Raw genomic sequence first — 22,241 nt, forward strand, 5'->3', positions numbered from 1 at the left:
TGGTTTCCTTATGCAATGCAGAACCAACTGTCCTTTAATTTTATAAGACATCATGTTAACAATTTCACTAAAATAAGAGAAAACTGAGATAAACCGTATTAACTAAAGCACTTGAAAAAATTCCAGTGGCTAAAGTCAGCATTTAATCTGCTAACTCATCTATGGATACACTCACGTTGAAGAATAAGGGAAGAAAATTCCAAGAGCGAAAGAAAGCACGTTTAGTGGAACTAAGCTACTGCGATCTACCCCTGGATATTTTTAGGTGACAAAACGTGAAAGAGAAATCCGGGAAAATAAGGGCAGTCAATCAAAACGGAAAAGCTATTTACTCTTTTTACTGAGTGTAATCTAAGACCACAGTTAACGCAAAAACAATTTATCACTAATATTCATAGCGTCCTATCACCAATTCAAAACAAAATCTGGTTTTCACAGCACTTGCTGCCGAGTGTAGCACAAAATGCAGAAATCGAGGAGCTTCCCAAACTGCTTGTGTCTCAGTTTACAGTTCGCTGGCACAGTAAAGGAGCAGCTTCTACCCAGTGCGGTCTGGGAACGGACAGGCGCAGTCCTTGGTTTGGCTGGTGCTGGGCCTAGAACCGGTTGTCCGTGTCCCCTCGATGGCGCATCCTGGGGACGGATTCTGCGTCCTTCCGACGGCGCGGGCCTCAAACGGGGAGCGCCTTGGCGAGGGCGGCGCCCGGGCCCAAGCGCCCGAGCGTGATGCGCAGAGCGGTGCCCGCGCCCCGGGGAAGCACGCCCAGTAACGCGGCCAGCAGTGCGGCCACTTGTGCGCAGGCGCCCAGCGCTGTGAGCAACGTACTCCGCAAACACAGCGCCGCGTACAGCGTCGCGCCTAGCGCAACCACGTAGAGCAGCGCGGGCCGCGAGGGCGCCTCCTCGCCGCGCAGCAGGCGTCCACACGCTGCGCCGCCTCGCAGTAGTGTGCCTCCCGCTAGTGCCAGCGCCGAGCCCAGCGACCACAGCAGCGCGAACTTCCGGGCGCGCAGCAGCAGCACAGGCGCGTAGAGTGCGGCCAGGCCGAAGCAGAGCGCAGCCAGCAGCAGGCACACGCCACTCGCCGCCAGCCGCTGAGTGCGCGTCACGCTGGGCAGGCACGTCTGTCCCGCCGCCGGCTCCGCGGGGCTCTGTGTCCACGTCCAGCGCAGGCCCGCGCGGCTGAACCACGCCCCGGCCCCCGCCGCGCACTCCTTCGCCTCTCCCGCTGCGAGCAGTGGCTCCGCGGCCGCAGGGCCGCCCGCTTTCCCCTGCGCCAGATATTCCTGCAGCTGGCGGTTGAGGTCCGCCATGCTGGATGGAGGCTTCCGCGAAGTCGGCGCGGGGCGGGGCGGGGTGCTGCCGCCCACTTCCGGCTCTACTCGGTCGGCTTTGGAAACTGCTCGGACCTCTGGCGGCTGTTAGTCCGCCGGGACGGAGGGGGCGGGGCTTGTGGTTCCGCTGCCTTCGTGGTCTCGACTGGCACTTGCGCTGAGACCGCGGCTGTATCCCTGCGTGTAGCATCCGGACACCCTTCTTCAGTGTCCGCTGTAGGCGCTGACAGGGCTTGGGTGAATTATAACAGCATTAGAAGTTAGTTGAGGGGCGTGAGTTCGTGTGGCTAGAAATGAAAGAAACTTGTGTGTCTTGACTTTACGGTTATCAGTATCGTGATTCTGTGCTGTAGTTTTCCAATATTTGGCCATTGGGGAGAAATGGGGAAAGGGTATACGGTCTTAAAATATGCTAATCTATAACTTAATTTTTAATTTAATGTTTTAAGAAGCTTACGCTTCAGGTCGTAAGTGGTTTCTTTGGGAATGCTACAGAGCTGAAGCAGAGTGAAGCCCACTCCCACTGATGTGCTTCTCTTCTCTTACCCGTTTCAGCATAGGTCTGGCAATATTATTGTTTCAAGCCCCAGGTCATATATGTATATTTTTGGCCCACATTGTCATGCTTCCGATGCACCTCCGGGTACAAGTTTTCTGACCCATCAGATAATTCTGAAGCGCTTGTTCACGGCTCGGTTAATTTCTGATCTTTTTTCAGAACCTCCTTGAAGTTCCTTGGCTTGTTATGTAGGTCACAGCCATCTGGGTGTCTGCTAGGACTTCTGGTTTCCCTGCTCGTAAGCTGCACCTCTTGTTTACATCTCTCACTGAGGTGCACTTTCTCTGAGTTCTCATCTATCCCAATTGTGAAAGTTTATTTGTTCAAGGCAGTGCCAGCAGCTTGAGCACAAGTTCTCTCTCATCTCCCTTTTCTTTGGACCTGGACAGCAAAGGTACTCAAACGGACGTTGACCTGATTGACACAGCTGTCGATTTGAGTGCAGTAAAGGTGCTTGAAAGCCTTTGTAGATGTTGAAGCCTTCGGTTGAAAACCTATTTTTAAAGTGTCTATTGTGAATTTAAATATGATGGCATGGAAGTTTTTGTGATGTAAAGTGCAACCCAGTTAAGTACTACAGCAGTGTATTCTTGTGCAGGTCTTTGATTTACTTGCCCCAGAAGCACTGGGAATGGGAGGCAGGGCTGAGCGCTGTAGGCTGTTTCTTCTGTCGCTGACTTTGGAGGCACTGCAGGAGAAGAGAGGGTATCTCCCTGTGTCTGTTTCTTTTGTCTGTACTAGCTTCCCTCATTCCCTTGGTACTGGCTTCCCCTGCACAACTCCAGCTGATGACTGGTGACCCTCCTTTGTCCTGTATGACAAGATAAGTATTAATGATTTCCTGCTGTTGTCATGTCTGACTTTTTAGTTTTCTTGTTACCTGTGTAACCAGTTTTCCCCTATTAAATTACTCCCTTTAATACTTTGTTTTCCTGGTTGGATCTTGACTATTGTTACTGAACAAGCAAACTTGGTTCCACTTGCCCAATGTGCAGCAAAGCCAGTCTGCTGACCCTGGATTGCGGTGGAGGAACGTATCGTGTTTATTGTAGGGTGGCAAGCGCCTTGCTCACATGACCCGAACTCCCTAATGGCTTTCAGGGACAGGTTTCTGAAACTATGAGGGAGAGGGTCACAGGGTGCATGGTCAGTTCATACACAAGTATTGTTGATTAGTTGATGGTGAGGTAACTGGGTGATATGGGAATCTCAACTGCCAACTTAAAAAAAGTACATAATGGGAGAGTTGTGAATGAAGTTTTATTTGGGGCAAAATGTGAGGACTATAGCCTGGAAGACAGTATCTCAGATAGCCCTGAAAAACTCTTCCAAAGAGGTAGGGTGAAGATCAGTATATATGTGATTTTGCTGAAGGGGAAATATGGAAATAAGCACACACACATATATATATATATATATATATATATATATTTTTTTTTTTTTTTTTTTTGCAAAAGGTTTCTGCTTGTCATGGGCAGTTGTCACCATTTGAGTGCTTTTCTAGATATGAGAGGACACAAGAATTGGGCTCATAAAATTGGCTTCTGAAAATATCTACCTGAAGACCTGTTCTGCCAGTTTTTCCCAGAGCGTCAGTTCAGTTCATTCGCTCAGTCGTGTCCGACTCTTTGTGACCCCATGGACTGCAGCACGCCAGGCCTCCCTGTCCATCACCAGCTCCCGGAGTTCACCCAAACCCATGTTCATCGAGTCGGTGATGCCATCCAACCATCTCCTCCTCTGTCGTCCCCTTCTCCTCCTGCCCTCAATCTTTCCCAGCATCGGGGTCTTTTCAAATGAGTCAGCTCTTCGCATCAGGTGGCCAAAGTATTGGAGTTTGAGCTTCAACATCAGTCCTGCTGATAGCCTGCCTCATTTCTGCTCTCCACCCTGAACTCCTTTCAGGGAGTGTTGGAAATCAGCAGCTGCAGCAGCACCCACTTTAATCCTTGTAGAGGTGGATGGCAAGTGCCAATGGTAGGTGCCAGTTTGTAGTTAGGGCCCCCTCATGGTAATAAATTTGTTCATGCTTTGAGAGGCATTTTATGACCATTTTGTCCACTGGTGCTAGGAAGGCTTATTCCTAAGTCTGGCAGAGATTTTGCTGCAAGGCCATTCAATATGCTATTACTGGACTAGGTCTTATAAACAATAGCTAAAAGTAATGTTGGATCATCTGTCTGGCTAGTCTGTTATAGTTCAGGAAAAAATTCCCTCTTGTAGCATCTTTCTGTATCAAGAATCACTCTATTACAGTAATTGATCTCATATAGAACCATATATTTGATCAGTTGCTTCAAGTTGCCTAGTCATTATATTTGTTGGAAGCTCAGTCACACAGTTGGTAATATAAGGAACAGTAGTCTTGTAAAACAGGCAAAATACAAATAATATAGGTAATACATTAATTAGAATTATAAGTAAATATTTAAGCCAAGAACTTCCCATCCCAAATCAGTTTTTGAAGAGATCGTCAAGACTAGGAAGTGGGTCACTTAAGGCAGAAATGCGGTTTCTCATATGATTCATTAAATGTGTTAGAGGATTCATCAGGTACAGGATTCAGTTTGAGTTATGGCACAAGTGCCTCCCTGAGCTGCGGAAGGATGTCAAATGTCATGTGGTCTTCTAGCACTTTTCTCATCATAGAGACATCAGAATTCCGTAGGCTAATAGCCTGGTTCAGTTCATTTCAGTTTGGTCACTCAGTTGTGTCTGACTCTTTGCACACCAGGCTTCCCTGTCCATCACCAAACACAGAGCTTAATTAAAGTCATGTCTATTGAGTTGGTGATGCCATCCAACCATCTCATCCGCTTTCGTCCCCTTCTCCTCCTGCCTTCAATATTTGCAGGATCAGAGTCTTGTCCACTGAGTCAGTTCTTTGCATTAGGTGGCCAAAGTTTTGGAGTTTGAGCTTCAGCATGAGTCCCTCCAATGAATATTCAGGACTGATTTCCTTTAGGATGGACTGGTTTGATCTCCTTGCAGTCCAAGGGACTCTCAAGAGTCTTCTCCAAAATCACCATTCAGAAGCATCAATTCTTCACCACTCAGCGTTCTTCACAGTCCAACTCTCACATCCACGCATGACTACTGGAAAAACCATAGCTTTGACTAGACAGACCTTTGTTTGCAAAGTAATGTCTCTGCTTTTTAATAAGCTATCTAGGTTGGTCATAGCTTTTCTTCCAAGGAGCAAGCATCTTCTAATTTCATGGCTGTAGTCACCATGGTGGTGATTTTGGAGCCCCCCCCCCCAAATAAAGTCTGTCACAGTTTCCATTGTTTCCCCATTTATTTGCCATGAAGTGATGGGACTGGATACCATGATCATAGTTTTCTGAATGTTGAGCTTTAAGCCAACTTCACTCTCCTCTTTCACTTTCATCCAGAGGCTCTTCAGTTCTTCTTCGCTTTCTGCCATAAGGGTGGCATCATCTGCATATCTGAGGTTACTGATACTTCTTCTGGCAATCTTGATTCCAGCCTGTGCTTCATCCAGCCCAGCGTTTCTCATGATGTATTCTGCATATGTTAAATAAGCAGCATGACAGTATACAGCCTTGACGTACTCCTTTCCTGATTTGGAACCAGTCTGTTGTTCCATGTCCAGTTCTAACACTTGCTTCTTGACCTGCCTACAGATTTCTCATGAGGCAGGTCAGGTGGTCTGGTAGTCCCATCTCTCAGAATTTTCAACAGTTTGGTGTGATCCACACACTCAAAGGCTTTGATGTAGTCAATAAAACAGAAATAGATGTTTTTCTGGAACTCTCTTGCTTTTTTTCTATGATCCAATAGATGTTGGCAATTTGGTCTCTGGTTCCTCTGCCTTTTCTAAATCCAGCTTGAACATCTGGAATTTCACGGTTCATATACTATTGAAGCCTGGCTTGGAGAATTTTGAGCATTACTTTGCTAGTGTGTAAGATGAGGACAACTGTGCGGCAGTGTGAACATTCTTTGCTTGGTTACTATCATTTAAAACCTCTTGAGTGAATTTTACTAAGGCTTTGGTATGGCTGATTACATTCTCCAGTCCTGTTGAAGAATGTAACATACTGAAGGCACAAAAATAGCTGCTAAATAATCATACCAGTGAAATACAGATTTCTTGACTTGTCAGGCTCATACCAATGGTAGATTGGTTGTTCTTGGGCTAGTACTAATGGTAAGTCGGCTGGGGTCATCTCTAAATTGTTGGGTATATGACCCTGAGTCCAGGGAAGTCCTAGCGTTCATCTTCCTGTCCATCCCAGTGCAAGCCCATGGACTAGTATCACAGATCCAATTAGGCACAGCCCAGTGAATCCCTGGTCATCTGACCCATTTGGTTCCATACCAGTCACTATCTCTAAGGGCAGTAATATGTAGGCATTGTTCGTAAGGCACCCACCCAAATTTCCTAATGTTGCGAGGATGACCATCCTTGGTACAATTTAATTTTTCCCACCAGAGAGGAACTTTTAAACTAAATGACCATAGCCATAGTGTTAACTACAAAAATCAATCCCATAATTGTGGGAGGTTTCCTTCTAATAAATGGGAAGTTACAACTTTTAATTGAAATTTAGCTTCTTGTTCTGATTGAGCTTGAATGACCCTAAAAGAAAATTCATATATATGGCCAGGGTCAGAGCAAGTATTATTAACTGGCCAGGTGAGAGGATCCCATCTAGTAATATCAAGAGTAGCCTGGGCAGGACTGAGCTTACTTTCTTCTAAAATCAATTTCCTAAGGGCTGGCCAGTCAGCGCCTTGGAAGTGAGAAATTCACCAAGGTAACCAAGAAGTACTAGACATAGGTAATTGGCAACAAACCCAACAATTGGATTGATTTTGAAAACTAGCATAGGATCATGCCCATGATAGAAAGACATTTGATCTGTATGTAAAGGTTGAAGAAGTTAAGAAAACATAACTGATTATATGAATCAGGTCCAGCATCTTGGGTAAGGTATCTGCTGATGTCATCTTCTTGTCTTGGTGTGAGTGTAGTTTGTCCTCTGAATATTGTTTTAAAGTGAGCTTGAGGTCAGCAGGCCTCTCTATAGACCAGTCCAATGTGGAGGCCCTTTTTAAGTGAAAAATATGAATCCAAGAGTCAGTTCCCTTTAGTTTTGTTGCACATGAGCTAGTTAAGAATGCCTGGTAAGAACCTTCCCACCCGGCTTGTAGTGAGTCCTTTAAATGATATATTTGCCAATATATATAATCCCCTGGTTGCAGGGGCATCTGATCTTCATCCAAAGGTAGATTATTGAGATAAGCTTTAGAAACAAACTTAGAGTGTCCTTTTAATAATTCAATTTAACTTTATATCAATATAACTTTAACAGCAAGGAATTATCTGGGAGGTGAGTCTAGTAAGTACAGATCCCCATTAACAAAATTAGAATTTAATATTCATTGAAACATACTCTTTTTCTCTCTAAAATTACCCTCATTTTTGCCAAATTAAGGCTAGTTTGCCAAATAAGTCTGGTCTCAGTAAACTTGGCCTGATTTATGTAAGTATGCTAGGTCAGATAGACATTTTGATTGCTGAAACTTTTATAAGGACTCTAGGACTGCACTTTATAAAAGATGTCTCAGGGTTAGGAAAGTCACACCAAGGGCTTGTCACAGATTTCGACAATCAGATTTGGGTGAATTCCTCCCTTTTCAAGGATCCCAAAATACCTTGAGGTTTCTGTAACTGTTCGAGAGGTAGCCTTCCTCATTTATTTGATAAAGCTGCTGGGAACCTAAGAGTTTCTAATCTCTGGAGGGATCAGATAAGTTAAATGTTTCAATTCTTCTTGCAAAGGTATAATTTACCAAATTACTGTAAATCATAATTAAAGGGGAAGGTTTTCCTTACATTTGGAAAACACAGATTCCAGCCTGTAATTTTTCAGTTAGAAACCATAAAAATTATAACCCTATTCACCAGTTCACTCAGTGCTTTTGTTAACTTTTTATGAAGCCTAGTTTCATAACTAGGGTAGGGAAGGGAACCCTATCCTATATCAACACTTACTCTGATTCTTCAGACATCCTGAAGTATATATTCTTATTCTACCCGGATTTGGAATGATTTCTCACATCGTGACTTACTACTCAGGAAAAAAAGAACCATTCAGATCTATGGGAATGGTTTGAGCTATAATATCAATTGGGTTCTTAGGATTTATCGTATGAGCTCACCACATATTCACAGTTGGGATGGACGTTGACACACGAGCCTACTTCGCATCAGCCACCATGATTATTGCTATCCCAACTGGAGTAAAGGTCTTTAGTTGACTAGCAACACTTCACGGAGGCAATATCAAATGATCTCCCGCTATAATGTGAGCCCTAGGCTTCATCTTCCTTTTTACAGTAGGGGGCTTGACCGGAATTGTTCTAGCCAACTCTTCCCGTGACATTGTTCTCCATTACACATATTATGTTGCCGCACACTTCCATTATGTACTGTCAATAGGGGCTGTGTTTGCCATCATAGGAGGATTTGTACATTGATTCCCACTATTTTCAGGCTATACCGTTAATACTACATGAACCAAAATTCACTTTGCAATTATATTTGTAGGTGTAAATATAACTTTCTTCCCACAACATTTCTTAGGACTATCTGGTATACCATGACGATACTCTGATTACCCAGACACATATACAGTGTGAAATACTATGTCATCTATAGGCTCATTTATCTCTCTGACAGCAGTTATACTAATGGTTTTCATCATCTGAGAAGCATTTGCATCTAAACGAGAGGTCTTGACTATAGATTTAACTACGACAAACCTAGAATGATTAAACGGATGTCTTCCACCATATCATACATTTGAAGAACTCACATATGTCAACCTAAAATAAGAAAGGAAGGAATCGAACCCCCTACTATTGGTTTCAAGTCAACATCATAACCACTATGTCTCTCTCAATTAATGAGATGTTAGTAAAACATATATATAAAACATATATAGCTGTCAAAGTTAAATTACAGATGAAAACCCTGTACATCTCATATGGCATACCCCATACAACTAGGCTTTCAAACCCATTATAGAAGAATTACTACACTTTCATGATCACACACTAATAATCGTCTTTTTAATTATCTCACTAGTACTTTATATTGTTTCACTAATATTAACAACAAAATTAACCCATACCAGCACAATAGATGCACAAGAGGTGGAAACAATCTGAACTATTTTACCAGCGATTATTTTAATTTTAATTGCCCTTCCATCTTTACGAATCCTATACATAATAGATGAGATTAACAATCCATCCCTTACAGTAAAAACCATAGGACATCAATGACACTGAAGTTATGAGTATACAGATTACAAAGATCATGGCATCCGGTCCCATCACTTCATGGGAAATAGATGGGGAAACAGTGGAAACAGTGTCAGACTTTATTTTGGGGGGCTCCAAAATCACTGCAGATGGTGACTGCAGCCATGAAATTAAAAGACCCTTACTCCTTGGAAGAAAAGTTATGACCAACCTAGATAGCATATTAAAAAGCAGAGACATTTACTGAAAGTCAGAAGCTTTTATTTATCCAAAAATCCCTTCTATAAATATTCCTGAGGAGGAAGCGTTTTTTCAGAGGCAACAGAATAAAACCATAACTGTCTATGACAGAAGATTTAAGACATGTTTAAAATCCGATTACAATGCAGTCCAATTGACTAAATTGATTACTGTTGTAATATACATCACTTAAAGATAGTAACTAGATTTTTAACAATATATTATAGGACATATCAGAATTTTAGGAATTCTATATAGTTTCTAGAATACCTATATTAATATTCACCATACACTATAAGAAGATTTATTAAGCATTTGACAATGCTTCCTATGTAATTTAACATAGGAATGAAACTTTAATATATCTCTTTGGGATGTGTTAGGGGCCTTTTGAAGCATCCCACAGTTAGCTAGAGATCACAGGACTTCATTTAACTTTGATTTAGAAAGTTTTGTCAAATAAAACTATATCAAAAAGGTTTAGAACACTCAGATAGAATCACAGTTCACTGTGAAACAATAGTTATTCACTTCAGTCGCTCAGTCGTGTCCGACTCTTTGCGACCCCATGAATCACAGCACGCCAGGCTTCCCTGTCCATCACCATCTCCCGGAGCTCACCCAAACTCACGTCCATCGAGTCAGTGATGCCATCCAGCCATCTCATCCTCTGTCGTCCCCTTCTCCTCCTGTCCCCAATCCCTCCCAGCATCAGAGTCTTCTCCAATGAGTCAACTCTTCACATGAGGTGGCCAAAGTACTGGAGTTTCAGCTTTAGCATCATCCCTTCCAAAGAACACCCAGGGCTGATCTCCTTTAAAATGGACTGGTTGGATGTCCTTGCAGTCCAAGGGACCCTCAAGAGTCTTCTCCAACACCACAGTTCTAAGCATCAATTCTTTGGCACTCAGCTTTCTTCACAGTCCAACTCTCACATCCATACATGACCACAGGAAAAACCATAGCCTTAACTAGACGGACCTTTGTTGAGAAAGTCATGTCTCTGCTTTTCAATATGCTATCTAGGTTGGTCATAACTTTCCTTCCAAGGAGTAAGTGTCTTTTAATTTCATGGCTGCAGTCACCATCTGCAGTGATTTTGGAGCCCCCCAAAATAAAGTCTGTCACTGTTTCCACTGTTTCCCCATCTATTTCCCGTGAAGTGATGGGACTGGATGCCATGATCTTCGTTTTCTGAATGTTGAGCTTTAAGCCAACTTTTTCACTCTCCTCTTTCACTTTCATCAAGAGGAGTTTTAGTTCCCAAAGTATTAATAACAATAAAAGACTTCAAAGGCAAATACAGAACAAATCACTTAAAAGGTAAAGAAGCTTAAAATCTATTATCCAAGACAGTTCAACATCTTAAGAAAACTTGTCCTCTTAACAAGAGAGAAAAGCTAAGCCAAATTCAAGTTTAGCACCCACTTTTAAAATTTATTTACTCAAATGAATTTATACTTTAGTCCTGACCATACAGAACTCTGCGCAGGGTCCACATTCCACAAAGCTTTCTCTATCTATCACTTTATTTTTCCATTCAGAAACAGCCAACTCTAAGTCAGACCTGCTTACTTGTCCCTTAATAAAATGCAATTTAATCCCTTATGCCTTCTTTACTGGAAATATACATCCTATTTTGCTACTGTATACAAAAATATTTTTTCTATTAGCTTTAATTACATTTAAAAATTAGAATCCTCAGCTCTTTTTTTTTTTCTTAGATTGGAATATAATTCCTTTAAAATGTTGTGTTGGTTTCTGCTGTGCAATGAAGTTTATTACTGTGTTGATCTATATTACCTCTTAGACCTCCTCCCACCCGACCCCATCCCACCTACCTAGGTCATCACAGACCACTGAACTGATATAGCAGCTTTATAGCAGCTGTATCCTGTGCTTTATAGCAGCTTCCTGCCAGCTAGTTTACTCATAGTAGTGTATATATGTCAGTCCCCATCTCTCAATTTGGCCCGCCCTCCCCTTCCTCCTATCCCATGTCCGCATGTACATTCTCTATGTCTGTGTCTCTGTTCTTGCCATGAAAATACATTCATCTGTATTTTTCTAGATTCCACACATATGCATTAATATACGATATTTGGTTTTTTGTCTCACTCTATGACAGACTATAGGTCCATCCACATCTCTACAGATGACTCTTATTTTGTTTCTTTCAGTGTCTGAGTAATACTGCATTGTGTATCTGTGCCACATCTTTACCCATGATTCTGTCATTGGACATCTAGGTTGCTTCCATGCCCTGGCTATTGTAAGCAGTGCTGCAGTGAACACTCGGGTACAGGTGTCCGTTTGAATTGTGGTTTTATCAGAGTATATGCCCCGTAGTGGGATTGCTGGGTCTACTACTGCGGGCAGGAATCCCTCAGAAGAAATGGAGTAGCCATCATGGTCAACAAAAGAGTCCGAAATGCAGTACTTGGATGCAATCTCAAAAACGACAGAATGATCTCTGTTCATTTCCAAGGCAAAACATTCAATATCACAGTAATCCAAGTCTGTGCCCCAACCAGTAACGCTGAAGAAGCTGAAGTTGAACGGTTCTATGAAGACCTACAAGACCTTTTAGAACTAACACCCAAAAAAGATGTCCTTTTCATTTTCGGGGACTGGAATGCAAAAGTAGGAAGTCAAGAAACACCTGGAGTAACAGGCAAATTTGGCCTTGGAATATGGAATGAAGCAGGGCAAAGACTAATAGAGTTTGGCCAAGAAAATGCACTGGTCATAGCAAACACCCTCTTCCACAACACAAGAGAAGAGTCTACACATGGACATCACCAGATGGTCAACACCGAAATCAGATTGATTATATTCTTTGCAGCCAAAGATGGAGAAGCTCTATACAGTCAGCAAAAACAAGACCAGGAGCTGACTGTGGCTCAGATCATGAACTCCTTATTACCAAATTCAGACTTAAATTGAAGGAAGTAGGGAAAACCACTAGACCATTCAGGTATGACCTAAATCAAATCCCTTATGATTATACAGTGGAAGTGAGAAATAGATTTAAGGGCCTAGATCTGATAGACAGAGTGCCTGATGAACTATGGATTGAAGTTCGTGACATTGTACAGGAGACAGGGATCAAGACCATCCCCATGGAAAAGAAATGCAAAAAAGCAAAGTGGCTGTCTGGGGAGGGCTTACAAATAGCTGTGAAAAGAAGAGAAGCAAAAAGCAAAGGAGAAAAGGAAAGATAAGCATCTGAATGCAGAGTTCCAAAGAATAGCAAGAAGAGATAAGAAAGCCTTCCTCAGCAATCAATGCAAAGAAATAGAGGAAAACAACAGAATGGGAAAGACTAGAGATCTCTTCAAGAAAATTAGAGATACCAAGGGAACATTTCATGCAAAGATGGGCTCGATAAAGGACAGAAATGTTATGGACCTAACAGAAGCAGAAGATAGTAAGAAGAGGTGGCAAGAATACACAGAAGAACTGTACAAAAAAGATCTTCACGACCCAGATAATCATGATGGTGTGATCACTCATCTAGAGCCAGACATCCTGGAATATGAAGTCAAGTGGGCCTTAGAAAGCATCACTATGAACAAAGCTAGTGGAGGTGATGGAATTCCAGTGGAGCTATTTCAAATCCTGAAAGATGATGCTGTGAAAGTGCTGCACTCAATATGCCAGCAAATTTGGAAAACTCAGCAGTGGCCACAGGACTGGAAAAGGTCAGTTTTCATTCCAATCCCAAAGAAAGGCAATGCCAAAGAATACTCAAACTACTGCACAATTGCACTCATCTCACACGGTAGTAAAGTAATGCTCAAAATTCTCCAAGCCAGGCTTCAGCAATACATGAACCGTGAACTTCTTGATGTTCAAGCTGGTTTTAGAAAAGGCAGAGGAACCAGAGATCAAATTGCCAACATCCGCTGGATCATGGAAAAAGCAAGAGAGTTCCAGAAAAACATTTACTTCTGCTTTATTGGCTATGCCAAAGCCTTTGACTGTGTGGATCACAACAAACTGTGGAAAATTCTTCAAGAGATGGGCACACCAGACCACCTGACCTGCCTCTTGAGAAATCTGTATGCAGGTCAGGAAGCAACAGTTAGAACTGGACATGGAACAACAGACTGATTCCAAATAGGAAAAGGAGTACGTCGAGGCTGTATATTGTCATCCTGCTTATTTAACTTATATGCAGAGTACATCATGAGAAACGCTGGACTGGAAGAAACACAAGCTGGAATCAAGATTGCCAGGAGAAATATCAATAACCTCAGGTATGCAGATGACACCACCCTTATGGCAGAAAGTGAAGAGGAACTAAAAAGCCTCTTGATGAAAGTGAAAGTGGAGAGTGAAAAGTTGGCTGAAAGCTCAACATTCAGAAAACGAAGATCATGGCATCCGGTCCCATCACTTCATAGGAAATAGTTGGGGAAACAGTGGAAACAGTGTCAGACTTTATTTTTTTGGGCTCCAAAATCACTGCAGATGGTGACTGCAGCCATGAAATTAAAAGACACTTACTCCTTGGAAGGAAAGTTATGACCAACCTAGATAGCATATTGAAAAGCAGAGACATTACTTTCTCAACAAAGGTCCGTCTAGTCAAGGCTATGGTTTTTCCAGTAGTCATGTATGGATGTGAGAGTTGGACTGTAAAGAAGGCTCAGCACCGAAGAATTGATGCTTTTGAGCTGTGGTGTTGGAGAAAGACTCTTGAGAGTCCCTTGGACTGCAAGGACATCCAACCAGTCCATTCTGAAGGAGATCAGCCCTGGGATTTCTTTGGAAGGAATGATGCTAAAGCTGAAACTCCAGTACTTTGGCCACCTCATGTGAAGAGTTGACTCATTGGAGAAGACCCTGATGCTGGGAGGGATTGGAGGCAGGAGGAGAAGGGGACGACGGAGGATGAGATGGCTGGATGGCATCACTGACTCGATGGACGTGAGTCTGAGTGAACTCTGGGAGTTGGTGATGAACAGGGAGGCCTGGCGTGCTGTGATTCATGGGGTCACAAAGAGTTGGACACGACTGAGCGATTGAACTGAACTGAACTCACTTAATTATCTTGTTTTGGATGCTGCAGAAATTGTCAGATTTCCTTGTCAGTTACACTGTTCTGGTAATGAACTCTCATCCAGTCTTTAACTTTTGAAAATTATCTGATGTATAAGGAACTACTTCCTCTGTTCTTCTAAGTTATCTATAACTCACACCAGTATAGTGGACTATTATTTAATAAGCAGAAACATGTAATTTATAAAATGATAATCTTATTCTTCCTACCTGACCCCTCCAGAATTCAGAAACTCTTACTGAGTTCTCTTATTTTAATAGCAATGTGATTCTGTCTTCCTCATATAAAATAGCTGGAAATATTGGTTATAGAACCAAAGTGTTGCTTGAAATATCATGTTTGAGAATGATCATCATTTAATCAGATATGACCAGACACTTTTAAGAAGCTAAGGTTGACTTTATGGAATGAATACTTATAAAACCTTTGAAACACCAGGCTGGTTCCTGGCTTACAGGTGCCCTAACTTTACAAGTGAGTAAGGAAGGTCACTTTCTGGAAGGCTCAGAAAACTTAAGATATCTTGGGAGCCTTGAGAAGAGAGGAATTCACCTAAGTCTATAGGTACTGCAGATGAGGTGGCAAGTTCTTCGCTCGGTTTTCTAGCCAAGAGGCTTTTAAAAGTGCAATCCTGGTGGTGCAGTGGATGAGAATCCACCTGCCAATGCAGGGGACACAAGTTCGATCTCTGGTCCTTGAAGATGACACATGGTGCAGAGCAACTTAAACGCATGCACCACAGCTACTGAGCCCGTGCTCTAGAGCCTGCAGGCGACTACTAAGCACACGCACCACATCTGCTGAAGCCCATGTGCCTGGAGCCTGTGCTCCACAGCAAGAGGAGCCAGCTCCGCGAGGGCCCATGCATCATGTGCCTCTGCTCGAGCAGAGCAGCTCAGCGAGGGCCCATGCATCATGCGCCTCTGCTCATTACAGCTAGAGATGGCCTGAAGAGTGCAATCTGAGATTCTGCATGAAAACTTCCAGTAAACCTAGGAAGGCTTATGATAGGTGACCAGTCTTGCTGCACCTGTGAAAACACCAGGCCAGATCAAATGAGACTAGACTTATTTCACGGGCAAAATTAGTCTATCTTTGAGATTGGAGACTGAATGGAAAAAAAATTGTGTTTCAATAGAAAACTAGGCACCGTGCATTCTTCTAGGTATTCAGATTCTAGCCCTGTTCATTGTCTCTGAGCCACTTTGCAACTCCTTTGTAAATTGCAGGTAACTGCTGGAGGTGTAAACCTTGTCTCACTGGTAGAGGTTTAACTGACCTCAACACTGTAGAAGAATCAGTTTTGGCACCTATTTGCACACTGAACTGGATCCTGCTTCCTTTCCCAAACTGTCAAACCTTACTACATTTTCAGTGGTCTCAGTTTGCATGAATATCTGGCCACAACCTTCCAAATGAATGTTTCCAGTTTTCCTCTTTTCTACCTGACTTAACATCACCAAGGCTAAAACCTGAAGAGCCAGATCGCTGTTGGATCTCTGGGTCACCTGACCATGTCCCAAGGTTCTGGAGAGATCCTGTGCACTGAAGCCTGATGACTTGTTACAAATCTGGAAGGACTCACCACTGCAGGAGACCCTTCATGAGCTGGATTTCCCAGGACAGGTGGGCAAAAGGCTTGTGTCACACATGTCCTACATGGAGGCAACCAAGGTTGTCAACACCATCACCAAGAACATTGACATCTAGTAAGGGGGTTTTAAGAAACTCAATAAGCTGGGCTGCTGCATAGCTGAAAGATTTTCTTCCACTGATTTCTTGGAATCCACTGTACTGGATACTTTCAGGTTCAACTTGCAGCTCTTTAATACAGTTTCTGTATTAATATTCCCCTTTTGCATTTAAGCTTCCCTCTTTTAAGATGTCTGATCTCTAGGACCCCAAAACAACTGACCTTTGCCACCAGCTTCCAACAGATGGTTCAACTAGATTTGCAAAATGACACCAACAAATGCCTGAGATACAATCACTTGGGCCCCTCTTCACCTACACAGGAGGTTTATGATTGCCTCTGAGTCCAATAACTGATATCTGAGGGAAGAGCCATATTGAATTTTATTTGAAATCCGGGCTCCTGAAGAGCAGTGATGATTGAGAAATTTCTGAGCCTCTAGTGTTCTAGGAGACAGCTAACTGTGAAGGGCCACCCTGTGCTTGCAGACTGGGCCCCACGCCCACCCTTTCTCATGGCTCTCTTGCTTATCTGCCTCTGTAAAATCCCAGACCCCCTTCTACTTCTTTGAGATGTTCCTCATTAATGAACCCTTTTCCCTAGTGCAAAAGGCTGAATAGAATCATCTCTTTAATTATCCAGCACATTTTGTCTTCCATAGTGTTAAAGTTTTAATTTGTTATATCTTATACAGTAGATCAGGCTTTCCTGGTGGCTCAGCTGGTAAAGAATCTGCCTGCAATGTGGGAGACCTGGGTTTGATCCCTGGGTTGGGAAGATCCCTTGGAAAAGGGAATGGCTACCCACTCCAGTATTCTGGCCTGGAGGATTCCAGAGTCGGATATGACTAAGTGACTTTCACTCACTTACACAGTAGAACATTTTCCAATAGTGCCAGTTAAGTTGCATTATTACTTTCAGACCAACAATTTATTAGAACTTAAAGGAACTGAACGATTTAAATATTTGAAAGACAAATCTTATTTCTCCCAGCTTTTAAAATTAGGTGCTAAAAACTACTAGAGCATACCCTCAGGTTAGGTTATCAGGCAGCTTTGACTAGAGAAGTACATACTGAGAGACCAATAAAGCCTATGCATTCAATATTGCTGGATGCAAAGTCAATAAAAAAATCACAGAAGTGAATCTATTTCCAGAATGTTGGAGTGAAGGCAGGTGGACTCTCCCCAACAACCATTTAACTGGAAAAAACTTAAAAACAAAAGTCTCTGGAAATTGTCCTAAGGGCATACAGCAAACAGAAACATTCATTCAAGAAAACCTAAATCTCACCAAGATTTCTTTGGCAACTGAGCTAAAACACACTCCCTCCCCTGCCAACTCCATCTTATAGAAACTCTACTTCAAACACCATATTTGGTGCAACCAGGAAGCAGAAGGATCCCCCCAGACTCTACCTGTGGATCAGAAGATCTACTCTAGATAAGCAGGTTGAGAATCCTGGGACCTCATTCCCCACTCCCAGTGCACACTCAAAATTGCTTATAGGGGAGAGATTCCATACCAAGAAGGGCAACCCAAGAAGACCAGGAACCCACTTTTATAGAAGATGTGTTGATTCTAAGATAGGTGGGTTGCTGTCCCTAAGCCTAGATCCTGTGCAATGGTGCAGTGATTCTGTCCAGGGGAGAGTCAGTCTGTAAGCACTAAGAACTCCCTGCTCTGTCTGAGGGGACTGATTTTATTCAGAGCAGAGGGTGGAAGATCCCATGTTAAGATTGCTGTTGAAAACAAGGGCAATTTTGATTAAAAGAAATTAAGTGGGGACTCATAGCTCCATGATACTAATCAGATCAGATCAGTCGCTCAGTCGTGTCCGACTCTTTGTGACCCCATGAATCGCAGCACGCCAGGCCTCCATGTCCATCACCAACTCCCGGAGTTCACTCAGATTCACGTCCATCGAGTCAGTGATGCCATCCAGCCATCTCATCCTCCATCGTCCCCTTCTCCTCCTGCCTCCAATCCTTCCCAGCATCAGAGTCTTTTCCAATGAGTCAACTCTTCGCATGAGGTGGCCAAATACTGGAGTTTCAGCTTTAGCATCATTCCTTCCAAAGAAATCCCAGGGCTGATCTCCTTCAGAATGGACTGGTTGGATCTCCTTGCAATCCAAGGGACTCTGAAGAGTCTTCTCCAACACCACAGTTCAAAAGCATCAATTCTTCGGTGCTCAGCCTTCTTCACAGTCCAACTCTCACATCCATACATGACCACAGGAAAAACAATAGCCTTGACTAGACGAACCTTTGTTGGCAAAGTAATGTCTCTTCTTTTGAATATGCTATCTAGGTTGGTCATAACTTTCCTTCCAAGGAGTAAGCGTCTTTTAATTTCATGGCTGCAGTCACCATCTGTAGTGATTTTGGAGCCCAGAAAAATAAAGTCTGACACTGTTTCCACTGTTTCCCCATCTATTTCCTATGAAGTGATGGGACCGGATGCCATGATCTTCGTTTTCTGAATGTTGAGCTTTAAGCCAACTTTTTCACTCTCCACTAATAGCAATAAGCAAAATGGCAGAGCAGCCAGATATATGATAGAGAAAACCAAGGAAAGAGACAACCAAGAAAAATGCTTCTGGGGTTACAGCCAACCATGGGTGTCAGGAATTCTGTTATACAAACATTAGGCTTAGAGTGAAACCACTTAGGAGCAATCACAAAAGGATGTGAGCAGACTTGGAAACACTTTCCAGTCTGCACAAAAACTTAAGCAAAATGTGGAAGCCTCCCTGGCATGAGGGCCTTAAGCAGAAGTTCTGAAACAACGGTAGTTGTTGTACAATAAGCTACTCGAATGCAGAGGCAGTGCCTAGGAAGTCAAGATTTAACATAAAGGAGTTTGGAAGACTGCATGGCCAAAGCCAAACATTCTTCAGTGGGTAAGAGAGGGACAGTTCAAGCTACCAGTCTCTGCTGAACATAGGCCAAGAAAACAATCCTCAAACTGTAACAGCAGCATCCAAACTATGCATCCAATGGTAAAGTGTAAAAATGTTAACTGTTCAAGGGGGCTTAAGTACCACCTTTGACCAATAAGTGGTTTATGCTGACTCAGGGGTGACCCCTGGGAAGCCAGATTAAAATATAAAAGCAAAACAAAATCTGAGTAGGGACTTGAGAAGTTTTACACTGCAGGGGAAATAGACCTTACAGAGTTGGTTTAGCAAGTCACTGAACAGATAAATGACCAAGCGAACAACAACATCAGTTCCTGAGGGATAAAGAGAATAGTGTCCAGGGTTGCATGATATCTAAAGCATCCAGTTTTCAACAAAATCAATTTGACACACAAAAAACTAATACACGACACACACAAGAAGCGGCCATTATAAACATTCTCAAAGAACTAAAGGAAATCACATTCAAAGAATTTTAAAAAAGGTCTTCCCTAGTGGTCTAGTGGTTAAGAAATATGCCTGCCAATCAGGGGACGTGAGTCTGGGAAGATCCCACATGCCATGGGACAACTAAGCCCATGCTTGGGAACAAGAGAAGTCACTGCCATAAGAAGCCCTTGCGCTGCAATGAAGAGTAACCATTGCTCACTGCACAAAGAACCAGCACAGACAAAAATAAATACATCTTAGAAAAAATGAAAAGCAAACTTGGGAATTCCATAGTAGCCTAGTGGTTAGTTCTCAGTGCTTTCCACTGCCATGGACCAGCAGTCCCTGGTTGGGGAACTAAGATCCTGCAAACCACACCTTGTGACAAAAAACAAAAACACTCGATGACATCGCTTCATAAGATAGAGACTATCAAGAAAGAGAAGTTATTTTTAAAAAATTCTGGGAAATTCTGGTACAATAATCAAAATGAAAAAATTCATTGGGGATTTCTACAAATTTGAGTTGGCAGAAGAAAGAACCAGTGAACTTGAAGACAGATTCAATAGAGATTATGTAATCTGAAAGAGGAAGAAAAATAATCAGAGCCACAAAGAAAATGTGAGACACTATTAAGTGCACTATAATGGAGAAAAGGGGGCATAAAATTATTAGGAGTCTTGGCTGAAATTTCCCAATTTGTTGGTAGAAATTATATGTCCAAGAAGCATGATGAACTTCCACTAGGATAAATATAAAGAGATTCACACTGAAATATATGACACAACACTGAAAGTCAAAGATAAAGAGAAAATCTTAAAAAGCAGCAAGAGGAAAACAGTTCATTACATATAAGATTAACGGCTGACATCCCATCAGAAACACTGGAGGCCAGCAGTGCTTCAAAAACCTGTCAACCAAGAATTCTATATTCAGCAAAATTATTTTTCAAAAATAAAGACATTTCAAAATAAAGGGAAGCTGAGAAGATACTTTGCTAGCAAGCCTGACTTACAATGCTAATATAAGTTCTTCAGACTAAAAGCAAATGACACAAGAGAGTAATTCAAATCTATATGAAAAAAAAGTGTTGGTAAAGATGCATAATTACAAAAATTATAAATTTTTCATAATTACATAATTTCATAATTACAAAAGACAGTGTGATTGCACATTTTCCCTCCTTTATTCTCTTGTTTAAAAAATAGTTATCTAGGATGTGTGCATATAACCATATTGTTAGGATTTTCACTTATAGAAACATAATATGTGTCAACATTTTATCAAAATGTTATCTGACAATAACAGTACAAAGGTGGGAGCAAAGCTGTTTGGGGGTAAGTTAGTGATAACTCACATCCACCAGAAGAATCAGACATGATAAAAAAGAAATTTAGTGTAACAAACTCTATAAATATATAATCGCTCCACTTTCGTCTCACAGGTTCTTCAAGACAGAAGATTATGTAAAGTAGGCCTATAAGAATGTATTGTTGGGCTTATAATATATATGGAGGTAATATATATAGTTTCCATATATATATATATATATATATATATATATATATATATATATATGAACAAAGATCATGGCATCCGGTCCCATCAAATAGATTGGAAGCAATGGAAACAGTGACAGACTTTATTTTCTTGGGCTCCAAAATCACTGTGGATGGTGACTACAGCCATGAAATTAAAAGGCTTGCTCCTTGGAAGAAAAGCTATGACAAACCTAGACAGTGTATTCAAAAGCAGAGACATTACTTTGCCAACAAAGGTCAGTTTAGTCAAAGCTATGGATTTTCCAGTAGTCATGAATGGACGTGAGAGTTGGACTATAAAGAAAGCTAAGCACAGGAGAATTGATTCTTTAGAACTGTGGCATTGGAGATGACTCTTGAGAGTCCCTTGGACAGCATGGAGATCAAACTAGTCAATCCTGAAGAAAATCGACCCTGAATATTCATTGGAAGGACTGATGCTGAAGCTGAAGCTCCAATACTTTGGCCACCTGATGAGAAGAGCTGACTCACTGGAAGAGGCCCTGATGCTGGGAAAGATTGAAGGCAGGAGGAGAAGGGGACAGAGGATGAGATGGCTGGATGGCATCACTGACTCAATGGACATGATTTTGAGCAAACTCATGGGGATGGTGAAGGACAGGGAAGCCTGGTGTGCTGCAGTCCATGGGGTCGCAAAGAGTTGGACACGACTGAGTGACTGAACAACAATATGTGTAACAATAATAACAGAGAAGGGGAGGAGACATCTATAGACCATTCAACCTAAAAGCAGCAAAATATACATTCTTTGCATGGGCACATGTAACATTCTCCAGGACAGATCATATGCTAGGCCAATAAAACAAATCTCAAAACATGTAAGGTGACTGATATCATACAAAATAGGTTCTCTAACCACATGGAATGAAATGAGAACTCAATAACAGAAGGAAATTTGGGAAATTTACAAATATGTAGAAATAAACATAAGCCTAAAAAACAAAAGGGTCAAAGAATAAATCACAAAGGAAACTAGAAAATATGTTGAGATGAATGAAAATGAAGAGAAATAAGAAAAACTTGTAGGATGATGAAAAAGTAGTCCTCAGAGGGAAATTTCAATCAGTTCAGTCGCTCAGTTGTGTCTGACTCTTTGCGACCCCATGGACTGCAGCACGCCAGGCCTCCCTGTCC

The 22,241-nt window shown here is 42.1% G+C and overlaps 1 protein-coding gene across 1 annotated transcript; it reads right to left on the reverse strand.

Annotated features, from left to right (window-relative positions):
• Nucleotides 1-320: 320 nt before the first annotated feature.
• Nucleotides 321-1,326, reverse strand: SFT2D3 (SFT2 domain containing 3). Its single transcript, XM_006061554.3, has one exon. It carries the CDS (start codon nucleotides 1,311-1,313, stop codon nucleotides 672-674), a length of 642 nt encoding a protein of 213 aa, XP_006061616.3. The 5' UTR covers nucleotides 1,314-1,326; the 3' UTR covers nucleotides 321-671.
• Between the last annotated feature and the right edge of the window lie 20,915 nt (nucleotides 1,327-22,241).

This window comes from Bubalus bubalis, chromosome 2 (assembly GCF_019923935.1).
Source record: "Bubalus bubalis isolate 160015118507 breed Murrah chromosome 2, NDDB_SH_1, whole genome shotgun sequence".
Lineage (NCBI taxonomy): Eukaryota > Metazoa > Chordata > Mammalia > Artiodactyla > Bovidae > Bubalus > Bubalus bubalis.

What these genes read in the sequence shown, in the direction of transcription:
- SFT2D3 (XM_006061554.3), bottom strand. Translation starts at nt 1,313, where the DNA reads ATGGCGGACCTCAACCGCCAGCTGCAGGAATATCTGGCGCAGGGGAAA.